Here is a 17,163-nt window from a genome sequence, read left to right on the forward strand (position 1 = left end):
GCTTGGCCATTGATTCCTCATTCAGGGATCTGGGCTAGGGGGGATCGGGGCAGTACCTTTAATGAGCCCAAAACAAGCATGTGGAAATCTAACCCTCACTAACCCCAGTTAAATTGATGTCATACAGCCGGTTAATCTTCATTTTCACAATTAATAAAATAACCCAAAGCCTTTCTTGCCACATGAAATACACTTGAACAATTTATCACAGCATGTTAGAACCAGGAGCCAAAAAGCTTTAGGCTGCTCCTGTCTTCAATATTAAATGAACATGAGCACTGACAATTTTAGGAATTGTGAGGCTAACGAGTCCTTTTGTGGTTTTGTGTTCGCCCTGGGAGCAGAGCAACAGTAACCTGAGGCCCTGATGAATTTTTGTTCCCACAGAGCATGTTCATTTTTAAAATTGCATAAAAGTTTCCTCTTGTGAGCAGGTCCAACCACCAGTGAATTATTCAGAAGTTTGAGGATGTTTTGGACTTGTTGCTTGGTCTGTAATGGAAGGATTGAAAGGCAAATAAGGAGCCCCTGTGGGTGAAGGCAGATGACCCACCTGGATGTACGTTGTATATTTGCAGTCTCTGTATCCCAGTGGAATAAAGGTGCTCAGGTGTGAGTTCACCTTGTGCTTTAGTAGGACCTGGTCTGCTACATCCAGTGTGGGCAAGAAGCTACTTATTCCACGGTAAGGTTTTGAGTGAGTCCTTTTCCAAAGGACTGCTGGATAGAACGAAGCATGGACAGATTGTATAGAATCTGAGAAAAAACAGACACATGGCAGGTTTGGCCCGGTGTGTTCCCAAAACAGCCACACTTGTGCCTCTGAGGAGTGTGTGTAAAGCCAGAGAAAGCATTCATGCATTATGTAGTATTTTCAAAGTGTGGAGGATGCTTAGACACCTCCATCCTGGAAATTACTGCGAGCTTGCTGGCAGCATTTCATGTGTGCTGGTTTTCCACCCACCTCCCTCACAGAAGATCTGACTATAAAAACTCAGCAGAGCTGGTTTATGCTGCCCATGTAGCACCAATGTCAGACCACGCTGATTTCCCCAGTGTCACAGCACAAGGCTTGGCCCACATGTCTGGTTGGAGATGATGGAGGTGACGTGAAGCACACGTGTCACAGCTGTCCGCAGTGCTGTGCTGGGGCAAGAATCTGTGTTGTGCTGTCCCCAAATAATCATTTGTATCTTCCTACTAAAGAACTTGCTGTCTCCTGTTCTTGTGCCCTTCGCACACCACAGGTGACAAAGGTACAGGAGCACAGGTGCAGACAACGCCTGCATGTGTGTTGCACCCCAGTCTAGTTGTGCTGGAGGGAAGGATGACACTCTTTATACTTCAGTTATGTAGCGTGGTTTTTTTCCTCCAGCTCTTAAAATTCATGTGTTTCTAGAGGAGAAACAGGTGGTAGTCGCAGCCTTCCCTCCCTCTGGAGCTGGCTACTTTCCCAGAACAAAGCAGGTTGTTTCCAAAATGGGCAGCTTTGGTAGAACCACGTACAGTAAACCTTCAAATACTCTGGTATTGTTAAGAGTTTCCTGTACTTTGTTGAGTCCACCTTTAAGTACTCTTTGAGCTTCATATTCTGTATCCTGAAGTGACTCTATACATTCTTTGTGTCTCCTTGTTCCCAAATCTTCAGTGCACAATCATCTTATCCTACCTGAGTCAGCCAGTTGCTTCAATGGGGGACTCAGCAACCTGAGGCTCAGAGGTTCTTTCTGGTTTCGTGCAGTGTTGGTGATTTAGGTGTTCCTGCAGTCAGTCAGGGAGCCCAGCACAGTCAGGAGAGCAAGTAGTGCTGGCAGCAGTACCTTGGCTGCTGGGTGCAGCAGTGCCCAGGCTTGCAGGCTTCCATCCAGGATCGCTGTTGCTATAAACAGGAACGGGGTGCATGTAGATCAGCTGGGATTAATCTCTCCTGACGGTTGGGAGGCAGGAGTCTTTAACCCTGAGAGGGGCTTGGGAGGGGGAGGAGTGAGTACCACGAAGCAAAGCTATTCAGCTGTCCTGTCTTTGGCTCACTAGAAGCCCTGGATCAAAGCTGGGAGGAGAGGAATGTCAGAATTCAGCACACAGCTGTGTGGTGTGGAGCCGAGGAGCTGCACATCCCATGCAGGCAAAGCTCATGAACAGCTTTTCAGGCTGTGGCAATTCACATGGCTTGGGGATAAAGCCAGGCTGGACGAAGGCTGAATTGCAGGACCCCTTGGTTTGCCTTTCCCACCCCACAGACGCCTGTACCCTGCTGGAGGATGCTGAGCCGTGGCCCCCCTCCTCAGGAAGGGAGTGCGGTGACAGAGATGTATTGAGCACACACTATTATGTTCCTGCAGCATGTGTGATGTATTATGCACCTTCCAAACAAACCTGATGCAGTCCACAGAGCTCAGTGCAGGACTTGAACTCCTTTATGTTTTCTCTCTGGTGCATGACAAATCCATGCATCATTTTCAGTGGAACGTGTTGTCGCACAGCTTGCCCCAGGAGAGGGAGGATGGGGACTGGATGCTGCATCGCATGCTCTGAGCTCAGCTCTGCTGGGAGCTCATGGTGGTGTAGCCAGGGCTCTGGGTGGAATAGGCACATAATCTTTGTCCCAGACCCTGATGGAAGCATCAGCGAGGCCACTGCAGCATGGCATTGATTTAGGTGCCTTGACAGTCTGCAGCTTCCTCACGAGGGACAGTGGAGGGGCAGCACCAATCTCTGCTCTCTGTGACCAAGGACAGGACCCAGGGAATGGCTGGAGCTGTGCCAGGGCAGGTATAGGTTGGATATCAATAGACAGCATGTGACAGCCAGGCTCCTGCATGGTTGGGATTGCAGTCCTGAGTCCAGGCTTCTGGAATGAGCGAGGCGAGCCTTTTCCAGCCATTCTCATGTGGAGAACTGGGAGCAGGAACACTTCTTTCCTCACCCTTGAGTAGATGACGATTTTGTTTGTACTGTTGATTTTCTTCCTTTCTGTTACTTGGGATCATCTAGTTCTATCTGAATCTTGTCCCTGTCCTCCTCTCTGTTGATATTGCCTCACTAGTTCTGCTTTTTAGTGCTGCCCTTGATTTCCACTTTAGCCAGTTACTTACTTAGGAAGGACTGCTGGTTTTCCACTTCAGGTAGCAGCTTCCTGGGGCTATTGTTCCCCAGGGCTCCAGATGCTGCTGGTCACAAAATATATTATTTTGTTCCTTAAAAGTATATCAGGTTACTGCCTTAAAATAGGAAATGATATCTCAAGGAGGCTTAGAATCTCTTAGCCCCCGCTGTTTGCGTTCTGCTCAGCAGTCAGTCCAGGGAAGGTTCTGGCTGGCTCAAGTCCCTGAAGGACAAGGTCATGCTCTGTGTGGGAGAGGAGGCTCTCCTTTGACATTCTCATTGCCTGGAGCTCAACCAAGTCTATCTTGCAGAACCAGCTGAACCCAGAGCCTCTACGCACAAATTCATTAAGCTTGATGAAATGAGAGGCGAGATCGGGATGTGCTGGATACAGGATGCTTCACTTTGGGTGTCCTCTCTAAATCTCTCAGCTGTGCAGTATGTGGCAGATCTAATTTTCAGACCATTTCATGGCAAGAACTTGGCTCTGTCCACGTTTCTTTCCACAGAGCTTGTGAAACAGGCTGCTAACACTGTGGGCTGCAGAGGGAGGCTTGGGCTAGGCTTGGGTTTCTTTTGGAAAAGGAAAGAGCTTTTCACTCTCTATAGTGGTCCAGGCTTTAATGTTCTTCCAGTTGGGAACCCAGCCAGGACCACAACCTGCTCCAGAGCTCCCACTGCTTGGCTCCAGGGCCTCCCACACAGAGGGGGAGTGTGTGCAGGGGAGAGCCTGCATGTGGGTCTGCACGCTGCGAGGAGGGTGATGGCAGTCAGTCTTCTCTGAGTCCTCAGGACAGCTCTTTTCTTTTGATGTTCAAGGATTCTCCTCTCAAATCCGTTCTTGGCTGATAAAGAGGTTATAGCAGTTTTCTTGAGCACTGTGATTTCTTCTGCAGAATCTAAAAATGTGCCATCCCTACAGCACTTACTGCTTTAGAGACATATGTCCAACAACTGACTTCAGGTTTCATTTCAAGCCCTGGCATGTTGTTATAGTCTGTCTATTCAGGGAGTTCCCAGTAGTGTTGCAAATATAGGTTTCATCCAGTAGTGCAGAGCAGGTTGGGATTCTCCACACCTCAATGCAGATGGGGTGAGATCAGCTCGTGTGGGTAAACCAGATGTATTGTGACCCAGGGAGTCACAGTGCCACTGGAAGCAGATCCATACCCTCCCAAGCCCAGCTGGAAGCAGACCCATACTCTCCCAGGTCAGCACACAGCCAAATAAAAAGGGCTTGTATAAAGGAGGGAGAGGGACTTTTTTTATGAGCAGGTAGTGACAGGACACGAGGCAATGGTTTTAAACAGGCAGAGTGCAGGGCTGGATGGGAAGAAGTTCTTCCCTGTGAGGGCAGGGAGGCCCTGGCATAGGGTGCCCAGAAAAGCTGTGGCTGCCCCTGGATCCCTGGAAGTGCCCAAGGCCAGACTGGACTTGGAGGAACCTGGTCTAGTCCAAGGTGTCCCTGCCCATGGTAGGGGTTGGAATGAGATGAGCTTTAAGGTCCCTTCCAACCCAAACCAGTCTGGGATTCTGAGATTCGCCATTCCTTATATTTGTAATTTATCTTCCCCACAGCTTCCTGGAAATGATGGAAGCCCGAAGTCAAGGACACACCTCACCACTAGCAACGAACGGGCAGAGCCCCTCCTCTGGCTCCCAGTCACCCATCGTACCTCCGAGCTCCACATCCACAGGCAGCTCCAGCCCCCGCGCCCCCCAGCCCCCACCCCCACCCAGCTCCCGCGCCCCCCCGGCCGCAGCCCCCCCGCCCAAGCGTGGCATCATCGCGCGGCTCTTCGGGACATCCCCCGCCGCCGAGCCCGCTCCTCCCCAGCCAGGTAGGTGCTGCTGCCCTGTCCAGGCAGGATGTGACCTGTGGGCCTTCTTCCGCTGTTTCCATTTCATTTTCTCCCTGCGAGAGACTGAGCAGACAGGTGTGTGAAGGCCACGGGCGCCATGCGTGTGCAGCGGGTGTCCAGGGGGAGTTGGGCTGTCAGTCTCTATTTTTCTCCTGATCAGCGTTTTGGTTTGTCTCTGTGCTGGATGGGGACTGTGCCCAGCCAGCTGGGTAGTGGCTGGGGCATGCTTAAGAGGAAGATCCTGAACACACAGGAGACGCTAATAAAATAAATAAAATGTCAGGTTCCTACCAGGAGAAAAATGCCTCTTTAATAGCAAAACAAATGGCTAGAGAAGGTATTTGAAGTGCCATCCTTGCACACGTGTGGCAGTCCGGAGGGGCTCCTGTGTGTAACAGAGAGAAGCAGAGTGCTGGGTTTAAAGGTCATTCAGCCAGAAATGGTCACGTAGGTCCAGGCTCCGCAGCAGATCCCTCTGGGAAAATCTGCTCCTTCCGAGCAGGTCTGGGGGGTGGGAGCCCTCAGCCCTCAGCACTGGTACCCGGAGGAGCAGCACAGCCCTTGGTCCGGACCCTGCCGGACAGAGTGCCAGGGCTGAGGCATCAAGGGTTTGTTGCATGTAATTTTACTGATCCGGACCATAATTTGCCTGTCACATTCACTTTGTCTGTGGAGCTAACTGGAGCTGCAGAGCTGGCACTGCCTAAAAATCATGTCATAGTTTGAGTCACCCTTTGGAAATACCTCCCCTCTCACACTGGCTCACAGTGCTCCTGAGACACCCACAGAGAGAAAGGAGGAGGTGCTGGGAACATGGGTTGCAATTTCAGATGTTGAAATGGTCTGGTTTTAGATCTGCACACAGTGTTCTGCATCCTGTGCCTCTTCCCAGATATGACACAATGCACCCATTTTGGTTTGTTTATGACTCTTCCTAGCCAGAGAAAACAAAACAAAAAGCAAAGAGGAGCAGATGTTAGAAATTCCTTGTCAATAAAAAAAAACCTTTGTCATTTTGATCTGTAGAAAAAAAAAAGACAAGTGGTCTACTACCAGTGTTACAGTGATTGGGTTTGGGGTTTTTCTTTTTCTTCTCTTTTTTAACTCTTTCTTAGCTTGTCAGCTATTTTGGGCTTGTGACTTCCAGCACTGATATCTCGGAATGCTTAGGGGTGGTTGCAAAAGGCAGCCTGGAAGAGCTGATGTGTCAGTGTTGCAAGGTTTCAGTAATGTGCCACGGGCCTGCCCCTCCACTGGAATGTGCCCAGGGACTAGTTCACTGGAAAGCAGCTGAAAAATCACTGTTACCAAGTAATACTTGGTTTTTCTGGGAGCTGCTATTTAAGGTTTCTTTTGAAGTCTTCGAGTAGTAATTCCTTTGGCTGTAGTTTAGCTTACACCAATGCTGCTCTGTGGCATTAGTGGTAGTGTTTGTATGCAGAAGTGATCTGAAAGTTGTGCTAAGGAGAGCAAAATCTAGGAAAAAAAGACACAAATCTTGTTTTACCCAAAAGGAAAGATTCTAGATGTGAAGTGCAGCATGAGCAGAGGAAAAAGATTGAGTATTGCAAATTCTGGAAAGGTTAATCACTTCAGGATTCTCAGTTATGCTAATTTAATGAGTTTTCATCCTGATACCTTGAAGATGGGTAAAGGTATTTCTACAAATAAACTATATAAAGTCAGTCTCTATTTGAGGTAGCTCTTGAGCTTTTGTTTGCCCAGGACATCTAAAAGCACAGTGTGAACAATTCTGCCTTGGACAGTTGCAGCTGAAAAAAGCAAGAGGATAGGAGAGGGTGAACTGAACAGTCTGGAAAAGGTAAGAGAATGGTGAAGGGACATCCCCCAGGAGCAGTGCACATAGCACAGGTGTAATAAAACCTGTGGTACAGTCGGTTGCAGCATTCCCTGGAGAGCAGAGCCAGCCCTTGCCAGAGAGGTTTTCAGTCTGTCTAAGAGCCTGGGTCAGCCTGGTGCCTTCTAAACCACAGCTGTCCTGATCTGTGAGTGCCTTCATGTCAGACTCTGGGCTGGTTTATATCCTGTTCATAACCTTCCTCTTCCCTCGCTGTGGAGCCAAGGTCCTGCTCATGGCTGCTGCCACCCTGGGAAACACAGATCTGGAAAAAGCCAATTTCTGTCTTGTTTGTGGTGACCCATGTTTTACAACTCCTGTTGCTAATGCAGATCCTGCTGCTGCCACTCCTCCCCCCCACCCTGCAGCCCCTGCCAAGGTACAGAGCGTGGAGGACTTTGTTCCTGAGGACAGCCTGGACCACAGCTTTCTGGAAGACCCAGCGCCGCAGAAAGACAAAGGGAAACCACAGGCCAAACACCGGCTGGATAGTGAAAGGTAAGGAAAGGAGGGTGGAGGGAGGCTGGCACAGGGACATGCCTGGATGTGCAGCCTGGCTAACGTGGTGCAACCATTCAGTGATTCCAGAGCAGTTAGCTGCCCCAGAGGCTTTCTGGCTGGGGTATGGTCAGTCAGCATTCACCATCTCCCATTTAGTGACAGACACTGCCACTGCCCTGAAACTCCCTGTGCCCTGGGCTGATCCCACAGCGTGGGCAGCAGAGGAGGGGGGATTCTGCCCCTCCACCCCACTCAGGTGAGACCCCACCTGCCAAGCTGCCTCCAGCCCTGAGGGCTAACATCAGAAGGATGTAGAGCTACTGTAGAGAGTCCAGAGGAGGCCACAGAGCTGCTCCAAGGGCTGGAGCCCCTCTGCTCTGGAGCCAGGCTGGGAGAGCTGGGGGTGTTCACCTGGAGAAGAGAAGGCTCCAGGGAGATCTTACTGCGGCCTTTCAGTGTTTAAGGGAAGGTGAGGACAGAGGTTTTAGCAGGGCCTATTGCAATAGGACAAGAAATGGTGATTTTAAACTAAAAGAGGGGAGATTACGGCCAAGTATAAGGAAGAAGTTTTTTACAACGAGGGTGGTGAGGCCCTGGCACAGATTGCCCAGAGAAGTGGTGGATGCCTCATCCCTGGAAACATTCCCAGTCAGGCTGGATGGGTCTCTGAGCAACCTGCTCCAGTTGAAAATGTCCCTGCTCAGTGCAGGGGGTTGGAACAAGCTGAGTTTTAAGGTCCCTTCCAACCCAAACCAGTCTGTGTTTCTATAATTATCTACTCCAAATGGCAGAGCTGTGCTTATGCCATAAGCTGGATTTTCTCTTTTTTTCCGTGGGTTTTTTTTTTTCCTGGCTTCGATGGTTTTTAACCAAAAAAAGGGAGAGGGGATTGTGTATACTGAGCTGCTCAGACAAGAAGATGTGCAACGAGCTGTCTGAAGGCAGACTGTCTCTTAAGAGGTGACCTAAGCATACTCTCAGGCTCTGTATCCCTTTGCTCAGAATATTCCTTGCCTGCTGCCTCTTGTCATCAGCACTGGATTAACCAGGAGAGTAATTAAGTGCTGACACTGCTCATCTGTTAATGTGGTGGATTCTGCGTCTTTTGACATCTTTGTCATGATCCAGTATTTTCCACTTCAACCACAGGAACTTTAAATCAGTGCTATGTGTGAGGCTCAATGCCTGTATAATGCAGGTCAGCCTGAATCATCATCCCTTGTGATGGCAGAACACGTGGATGTTTTATTAAAACAAAAAAAAAAAAAGGAAGAAGAAAGTGGTGGTTGCTGGCAGCGTGCTGGCCTACAAAGCATCTTGCTCATGGCTGTGGCAGAGCTGAGATATTTTTCTGGGTTTAACAAGGAATCGTCAGGAGAGCCAAGCCTGACCTTCTGAGGAGCTGGGTCCTGAAGTGCCCTCAGAGCTCTGGAGCTGCAGTTCTGCTGTGGGCAGGAGGCTGATCTTTCACAAAGGCTTCTGTGCTTCAGCATGTCAGTGGAAGCAAATAGGTGTTAAAGTGTATAAAAGTCAAAGATGTTGCACAGGGGTGCAAGAATTCTGCTCCTTGGTTTAGAGTTCATCCGTTGCTCACAGTGATAGCCAGTGCTGTCAGAGCAGCTCTGTTTCCCTGGGAGAAGACCTTGCAGCACATCCCTGCAAATTCACATGCTCGTTATTTCTCTACAACCTGGCATCCGTGGCTTGCTCTGGTTTCTTCTATATATCACACAGTTTCTCAGTGGTCTGGCAATTTTCCATTCTGTTTCTTGCCAAAAAGGGCCTACTAGAATAAGCCAGATGTGCTGAAATTCAGAGATGCACATGTGGTTCTGACCATCACCTGCAATAACTTTTCTTTCAGGATGCCAGTTACAGCCCCACGGTAGCCAGGAACAGCATTCCAGTTCTGTGAGCACTGTCCTCTATAATCAGCTTCAGTGAGGAGGTGGTTGTAATTGCCACAAAATCTGCTGCAGAAATTTATCTCTGACCTAAAGAACACAGTAGATCTGTGAAATCGCTCAAACCTTGGGGAGATTTTATTGGTTTTAAAAAATGGAGTCCTGGAAGTTGCTTGTCCCCTGTACCTGAGTGAGGAACAAGGCCTGAGAATGTCCCAGCAAGGTGCATTCAGGTCTCGTGGTCATTTTGAAGCAGATACCTGAGTGTTGAACTTACACAGCTCACCAGCATGCCTGAGTGTGCTGGAGCCAAGGGTGAGCTCCAGAACTGAAGTGTCATTGAAGATGTGGCAGAAGAATGAGCCATGTTTTGAGAATTTGTGAAATTACTTCTACCCAAACAAGAGGAATTGCCTTGGTGACTGCGAACAGGAGTCCTGCAGGGAGCTCCAAGAACACCTCGTTGCACTGAGGTTTCATGTGTGGAGCAGAGATCCATTCACAGGGTTGGAAGGCAGCTCGGGGGTCATCCAGTTCAACCTCCCCCTCATCCTGGGCCACTCAGAGCTGGTTTCCTAGAACCATTTCCAAATGGCTTTTGAATTATCTCCATGGATGGAGAATCCACAGCCTCTCTGGCAACCTGTGCCAGTGCTCAGGCATGCTCAACTCCCTGACCTGTTGGTAGTGCTTTGCCTCATGAAGACCAGGACACCATTGGCCTTCTTGGCAGCAGGGGCACCTTGTTCAACCTGGCACGCCCCAGGCCTGCAGTGGAGTCCTGGGTTTTGTTTAATGGCATGTTGTGGTTCTCTGACTTGCAGTAGAGAACTCCCCAAATCAGTTTCTTTACCAGTTAATTAGGAAGGTATTTCAGTCTCCCAATTTGCTGTTTCAGAACTTAATTTGCTGCTTTTCAACCTGATGCCATGAGCCAGCATGTATGTGAGTGCCCCAGAGGACCTAATCTGGCTCCAAAGCATCTCCCCCTTGGCTCCTGCTGGGTCAGGCTGGCCTGGGTCCCTGCAGGGGCTGGAGGTGTCTGAAAGGCAGTTTATGCTTCACCTGACACTGTTCCTGATCTTTCTTTTCTGCATCCTTAGACATTTATCTTAAACACGAATTAGATTTCTGTGTCCTTACATCTGAAGGGCTTTGAAGTGGTTCTTGGCTTTTATGGATCTGTTATGGATTCAGTGGTGCCCGGCTGCGCTAGCCCGAGGGAGGGAAGCCAAGGTTCACAGTAGAAGACCAACATCTCCTAGAACATCCATGCAGGCTCATCCTGCAGCGTGGGATTCCCTCAGCTTACCTGCTTTATTAGAGCTTGGGTTTTTTCTCTTTCTTTAGCCCCAAAAAAGGATGTGGCGAGAGCCCATGAGCTCCCCAGGGCTGTGGGAATATGGCCCACCCAGGTCTGAGGTTGTGAGCTCAGGTTGCAGCAGGATTTGTTTCTTCCCCAGCAGCCAATCTGTGACACACCAGAGGCTCACTGAGGACACCCCAGCAGGCTGTAGGGTCACTAGCTCAGGGCAGACCACAGTGAGCAGCATCATTTTGGGGGGGTACCTGCACCTGCAAACACGCTGGCTCAGTGCTCATGCCAGCTTGGCAGGGCTTCAAGGGCTGGAGGGAGTGGTGCAATGTGCTTGGGTTTGCATGCTTTGCTTTCCTTCCAGCTGGAACCTCAGGACCACAAGCTGATCCTAATTTTGCCTTGTCAGAGCCTGTTTATACTGCAGCAGTGATTTTCCTGATGTATATTCACTCCATTGCTCTGCTCTTCCGCTGTCGCTCAGCAATCTGTGTTGGCTGGAGATGGAGGCAGGGTTCTCACTGCGAAGGGACGTGACCCACTTTGGCGAGGGGGTGTACACATGTGGGTGTTCCGTTCGGACTGGGAAAGCTGGAAAGGCTGCAGGTCTGGATTGAGTGTGGAAGGACATTGGCAGCAATCTCTTAAGAGCCCCTGTGCCTAATAGAGCAGTGATGTGTTAAAGAAAGGCAGTGTGTCTAGTTCGGAATAAAATCCTGCCACTTTTAGGATGCAGCTCCATTTTCTTTTCAGTGCATTTCAAGAGGAAACCCTGCCAGTGCTTTGAAAACCACAGGAATCACTCACTTGTCATTCCTCCAGCCTTGGGGGCTGGTTGGGCACCAGTTTTCCTCTCCTTTGTGTGGCTGGGCTGTGTGCCTGCGTCCTGGCGTGGTGTGAGAGCAGCAGTGTTAGTGATGAAGGGGCTCTTCAGCAGCCTGGCCCTGCTCGGTTGGGCACTGAGAGCAGGTCCTGAGAGCAGAGGGATCCACGCTGAGAGCAGAGGGAGGGCTGATGCTGGCCCTGGTCTTGGCACTCCAGCCCAGACAAGCACTGGTTGTGATGGCTCTGTGCTGCACCAGGTGTCATTGGCGTGGTGTCCCATTGTCACAAACAGCTCCATTGTCTGTTGGCAGCTGTATTAACTCTTCAGAACTATCTTGTAAAGCAGTACCCAGCCGTACAGAGGAGCCAGAGCGAGCAGTTACCATCGTCCTGACTGTGTTTAGGGTATTTCTCATCTCACCAGCACACCATACTCCACTGTCTTCCAGTGCTTGTCCTGTGCTAGTGACTGGGAACACCACTTACTTCCAGTTTAAGGGTTTTAGGGTTTTGTTTCTGTCTCTACAATCGAATCTGTTCCAAGCTATAATAATTTTTTTGTCTCTGTGTAAAAATGAAGGCTGTGCTTGTACACTCCAGGTGGCATCACTAAAAGGGCAGTGACTTGTGTGTGGTGTTATCAGGAAGGAGCTAAGTATCTCTTGTGGATAAAGCAAATAGACCAAGGAAAGGTGGTGCAAAGGCTCATCAGCTGAGCCTGGGGAAAAGATCTGTATTCCTGGCATAAACAAATTTTTCAGAAGGTGTTAAAATTGAGTCCTAGGGACGTTCAGACAAGAATCCTCAATTTCAGCTGCAAAGCTCTCTCAAGCTGCCTCTGGACGCAGAACTGTGCTGCATCCAGGGAGGCTGACATACAGCTCTGGCAGTGTGTCCCTAGGTTAATTTAATTTGGGCAATGTTAAAGCATGGCTATGGTGTCTGTGTATCTGCCTGCTTCGGGGAGCACTGCAGAAATAGAAATGATCCCAGGAAGCTAATAGCTGCCAGTGAACTCCCCTAGCAGTGACAGTGTATGATCAGGTTTAATTACAGGATGTGGGATGAAGGCAGGCACTTCCCATGCTTTGACTGACTGGTCCTTGCGTGGTGGATGGAGCTCCGTGTTCTGAAGGAGCTGAGGCCACACGCTGCTCTGTGCCACTGAGGCTCACCTTCTCCAGACACTCATTTCCAGCTTGAGGGGCAGCAGCTGCTCTGTGGCACATCCTGCTATGGCCCTTTTGGTGTGGGGCTCGTGCCACTGCCGCAGCCTGCGGGCAGCAGGTCCAGCCTGAGCTGGGCAGGGGGCAGGGGAAGGCTGGCAGTGCACAGAATCACAGAATCACCAACTGGTTTGTGTTGGAAGGGACCTTAAAGCCCATTCAAGTCCACCCCTGCCACGGGTAGGGACACCTCCCACTATCCCAGGTTCCTTCAAGCCCTGTCCAGCCTGGCCTTGGACACTTCCAGGGATCCAGGGGCAGCCACAGCTTCTCTTGGCACCCTGTGCCAGGGCCTGCCCACCCTCACAGGGAACAATTTCATCCCAATATCCCATCTAACCCTGCCCTCCTTCAGCTTAAAGCCATTCCATTATCCTATCCCTCCTGGCCCTTGTTCAGTGTCCCTGTCCAGCTCTCCTGGAGCCCCTTTGGGCACTGGAAGGGGCTCTAACATCTCCCCAGAGCCTTCTCCAGGCTGAACTATCCCCATTTTCAGCCTGTCTTCAGAACAGAGGCTCCAGCCCTTTAATCATCAGCTGCCCCAGGCTGAGGATGTGTGCCCTGAGGCTGCCTGTCCCAGCCAGGCCAGTCTCAGTGTCTGTGCAGGGGGAGGCAGGTCTCTCCAGGACATCCTGGGGTGCTGTGTCTGATCACTCTGTTTTGCAGCGATGGAGAGGTGCCTGGGGGGAACCCCATGGTGGCAGGTTTCCAAGACGACCTGGATCTGGATGACAAAATCCCCAGCAGACCAATGCTGGTAGCGGAACGGGTGCCCAGCAAGAACATCACCCTCTCCAGTGAGGAGGAGGAAGAGGAAGAGGTGGAAGACTCTAAGGTCATCCTCATACCTGATGGAGACAAAAACACAGAGCAGGAAAAAAAAAGGTACAGAGCACAGACTGAAGTGTGGGGTTGTGCTGGCAAACCTGGACCTCTCCTCAGTCCTGCCACTGACTGTGCGTGGCCTCTGGGCAGTCTCAGTGTCTCTGTCTGCCTGTTCTTCAGCTGTGAGCTGGGGCTGTAGTTACTGTGGGTGTAACTGCTGTGTGTGGTGTGTCCTGCCCCTGCCTTGGAGCTCCTGTGCCACTGGGACGGTTCTGCATGGGAGTATCTGCCTGCTTTTCCTCAAATCTGAACAAGAGCCTGGAAGTGAGCACCAGAGTGGCTGTTTGTGGTGGTGTGGGAAGGAGAGAGGAGTCACGTCTTGCATGAAGGGAGTGGAGTCACTCTCCACATCCTGTGCTGGGAAACGATGAGATGGGTCATGTTCTCCCCATACCACATCCTGTGAGGTGAGGGTTAGGGTTAGTGTTAGGGACACGAGGGTTGTCCTCAGCCTGAGTGGTGCATTTGACCCCACACCCCTGTAGGAGGCACTGCCTCTCCCAGCAGGATGCACGATGCAGCCCCTCAGGCTCAGCTGTTAATTGTGCTTTGCTCCACAGAATAGGGATGGACAGACTCTGACAACTTGTTTCTTTCTTCTCAGGTCTTCCAGAAATTCTCTGAAACCCCAGAGTGAAGCAATTTTGACCAAAGCAGCTGACCCGAAACCTCCTGACAGTTTACCTCCCCGTTCTGGGTCTGAACGAAACAGCAGCAGCAAGGGCAACATGAGCCTGTCAGCTCCTGCTGCTGCCCCCACAGCAGCAGCCCAGGCCTCCAAGGCCACTGCCCAAAGCAAAGGACTTGCTTCCAAGCAGAAAGTGGTCAAAGAGGAGAAGCCTGAGGACTCTGACAGTGATCAAGAGGGACCAATAGCTACTCAGATGCTCTCATTTGTTATGGACGACCCAGACTTTGAAAGTGAGGATTCTGACAGCCAGAAGAAGAAAATGGTAAATAACAAGCCCATGTTGCTGTGAGCTGTGCCGAGCTGAGCTGGAAGGGTTGAGGCATCTCCCTGAGCAGAGCCTTCATCTGCTCTTCCCCCCCCTCAGCAGCAGTTGCAGCAAGGCAGGTGCTAAGCAACCTGCAGAGATTGATGTGAGCACAAACCCAGCAAATGCTCTGAGTGTGAAAGCCACATGGCAGCAAGAACCCCATAGCATCACAGATCCATAGAGCGTCCTGAGCTGGAAGGGACCCAGAAGAATCATTGAGTCCAACCCCTGGCCCTGCACAGACCCCCCAACAGCCCCACCCTGGGCATCCCTGGCAGCGCTGTCCAAACGCTCCTGGAGCTCTGGCAGCCTCGGGGCTGTGCCCATTCCCTGGGGAGCCTGGGCAGTGCCCAGCACCCTCTGGGGGAAGAACCTTTTTCTAATGACCAGCCTAGACCTCCCTGACACCAGGTTTGTGTTTACAAACACGAACAAGATTTCTGCTTGTGTGTTTTACTGTGCTGTTTATTCTCAGCCAGTCCAGCAGTGTGGGAGGTACCAAATACAAAGCTACTGGGTTTCCACCTGAACTTTAACATGCAGAAGGATGTCTCTGCTAGAAAGAGTGAGCTCCTTGCAGTCAATCCAGCAATAAAAAGGCCATCACAAAATTTACTTGACAACGCTTAAAGGGAAGAAGAAAGGTCTGCTTGGGAAGGACTTTCCAGGACAGCAGAGGTAGCTGTAAGATCTGTGACATTCAGCAGGTGTCTGCTCAAACATGAGATACACCAGGAGTCCGCTCACACCTCCCCTGTATTACAGGTGGAGAAAACACTTCTGCCCCTCTTCTCTGCACTGGTCAGAACTTGCTGCCTGGCTTGAGAGATCCCTGCTTTCGATGACCTGTACTCAAAACTTGCAGAGCAATCTCTGGAAACTGCTAGCAGTGATTTGGATTGGGCAGTGGCTGTTCAGGGGTGTCCTGATGTCTGGGTTAGCTGGTGTTCAGGGGGTTTCCCTGTGTTTGCATCATTCTGAAATCCTGTAGAAAGGGCTGTTGTCACAGTTTCTTGGACCTTGCTCATGTGTCATGCTGTTTATTAAGTAATTTTCCATTCATTTTGCATCTTCACTTCCTGCTTTTCTTGACAATTCAATATGAAAGCAAAAGTATTGGGAGCAAGTTTCCATCTCTTGCACGCACCAATGAGAAGGGATTGGTGAGGAAGCAGCAGTGCCAGGGAATGCCTGACACAGGGAATGCTCCATAGCATGGGAATGCTTTCCCAGTGCAGGGTGTGCTGGTCAGGCAAACCAGTACAGCCATCACCATTAGCAAGGTGGGGGCATTGCCTGACCAGCAGGGCAGCAGGGCCGTGTTCCGTCAGTGCACAAGGACACCAGGAGGGGTTGGATAACAGATTCTGAAGAGGATCAGTTGGCAGGTATCAGAAGATCATTAAACTGAATTTCCGTTCCCATCATGCAGAGACAGAGTATTTTGGGGTAATTTCCAGGCTCTGCAGCATCCTGGGTTTTAGCCCACATCAAAGGGGCAGATTTGCCCTGGAAGCACATTCCCTTTTGGCTCGATGAAGGGAATTGTTCTGCTTCCTCAGCCCTGCTGCCTCTGGTACCTGAGACCCACAGAGCTGCACTGCAGAAAGCTTCTGTCGCTCAGGGCTGGAGGGGAGTTTTCAGTCTGTTAGATTGGATTTTCCCAGAATAGAGGTGCCTCCCCAGGGCAGGAGGAAGCTGATGCTGTTGAGCTAACAGAGTTGAAGGTCTGCCTACGCTGGGAATTTGATTTCAGCAGCCCCAGTGTGAAGAACACCCTTGCCAGTACCAGTGCGACTGAGGCATTTTACCAAGGCAAAAATTAGAGCTTGTAAGATCCAGGACATTGATTTCCAGGCAATAACAGCTCAGTTCAGCTGCCATTTCCTTCCCTCCTCCCCACCTGCTGACATCTGACATTTTTGTTTGCAAAATGGTTAGAGATTTTGGTTGAAGCATTTGTCAGTGTTTTCTGCCTTTGCTTGTCTCTAGGATGAATTCCCAGTGCGGGAAGATCTCTCTGAAATATCTGATGATGATACCTCGCTGGCAAAGCCACCCCAGCCTGTGAAATCAACAGTCCCCTCCTTTAAACTGAAAAATGACTCAGATCTCTTTGGCTTGGGTTTGGAAGAAGCTGGTCCCAAGGAGAGCAGCGAGGAAGGTAAAGCTCACACCTTATTTCCACTTTTGCTGTTCTTGTTTGTCAGACATTTAGTTTTTCCAAAGTCTTTCCAAGGTGTCAGCAAACCAATTTGTGCTAAATAAAATACCCTCTAACTTCTGCAGTGCCCTGTATGAGTCTGTAATCTGGTTTAAAACAGCATGAATAGCTTTTAAGATTTTCCCCACGAGGAGGAAAGCTTGGCTTGTCCCTGGCACCAGCCGTGGGTTATTTTTGTCCCAGCTGCAAGCAGAAGCACGTCTTTCACAAGCTGCTGCTGTGTAAGGCTTCCTGCGTAGCCCTGTGTGCCTGGGAAGTGGTGTTCAGCATTGCATTGCAGTGTCCACCCCCTCCAGAATTTGGATCAGCTTGGACAAAATGCTCTAACATTCCCTGCCAATTTCCTCTTCTATTTTTGGGAAAGATGGGGTGAGATCCTGATCACAACCTAAGCATTCCTCAGGCTTTATTTTTTGCCCCCCCATTCCCTGAGGGAAAAAACCCTACTCATGCAAATAAT

The 17,163-nt window shown here is 50.3% G+C and overlaps 1 protein-coding gene across 3 annotated transcripts in view; it reads left to right on the top strand.

The window, feature by feature from the left end:
• The window catches only part of RABL6 (RAB, member RAS oncogene family-like 6), a 50,440-nt gene that overhangs the window by 29,290 nt on the left and 3,987 nt on the right, over positions 1-17,163 (top strand). For 2 of the 3 annotated variants that reach the window (XM_017733406.1, XM_017733407.1), the window contains 5 exons: positions 4,684-4,946; positions 7,158-7,323; positions 13,263-13,481; positions 14,086-14,434; positions 16,472-16,643. In XM_017733406.1, the coding sequence (XP_017588895.1) occupies positions 4,684-4,946; positions 7,158-7,323; positions 13,263-13,481; positions 14,086-14,434; positions 16,472-16,643 (1,169 nt within the window). Of the gene's footprint in view, positions 1-4,683; positions 4,947-7,157; positions 7,324-13,262; positions 13,482-14,085; positions 14,435-16,471; positions 16,649-17,163 lie in introns of all 3 variants that reach the window. The other variant, XM_017733408.1, reaches the window with a different exon arrangement.

Source organism: Corvus brachyrhynchos, unplaced genomic scaffold (assembly GCF_000691975.1).
Source record: "Corvus brachyrhynchos isolate BGI_N302 unplaced genomic scaffold, ASM69197v1 scaffold1005, whole genome shotgun sequence".
In the NCBI taxonomy this organism is placed as follows: Eukaryota; Metazoa; Chordata; class Aves; order Passeriformes; family Corvidae; genus Corvus; species Corvus brachyrhynchos.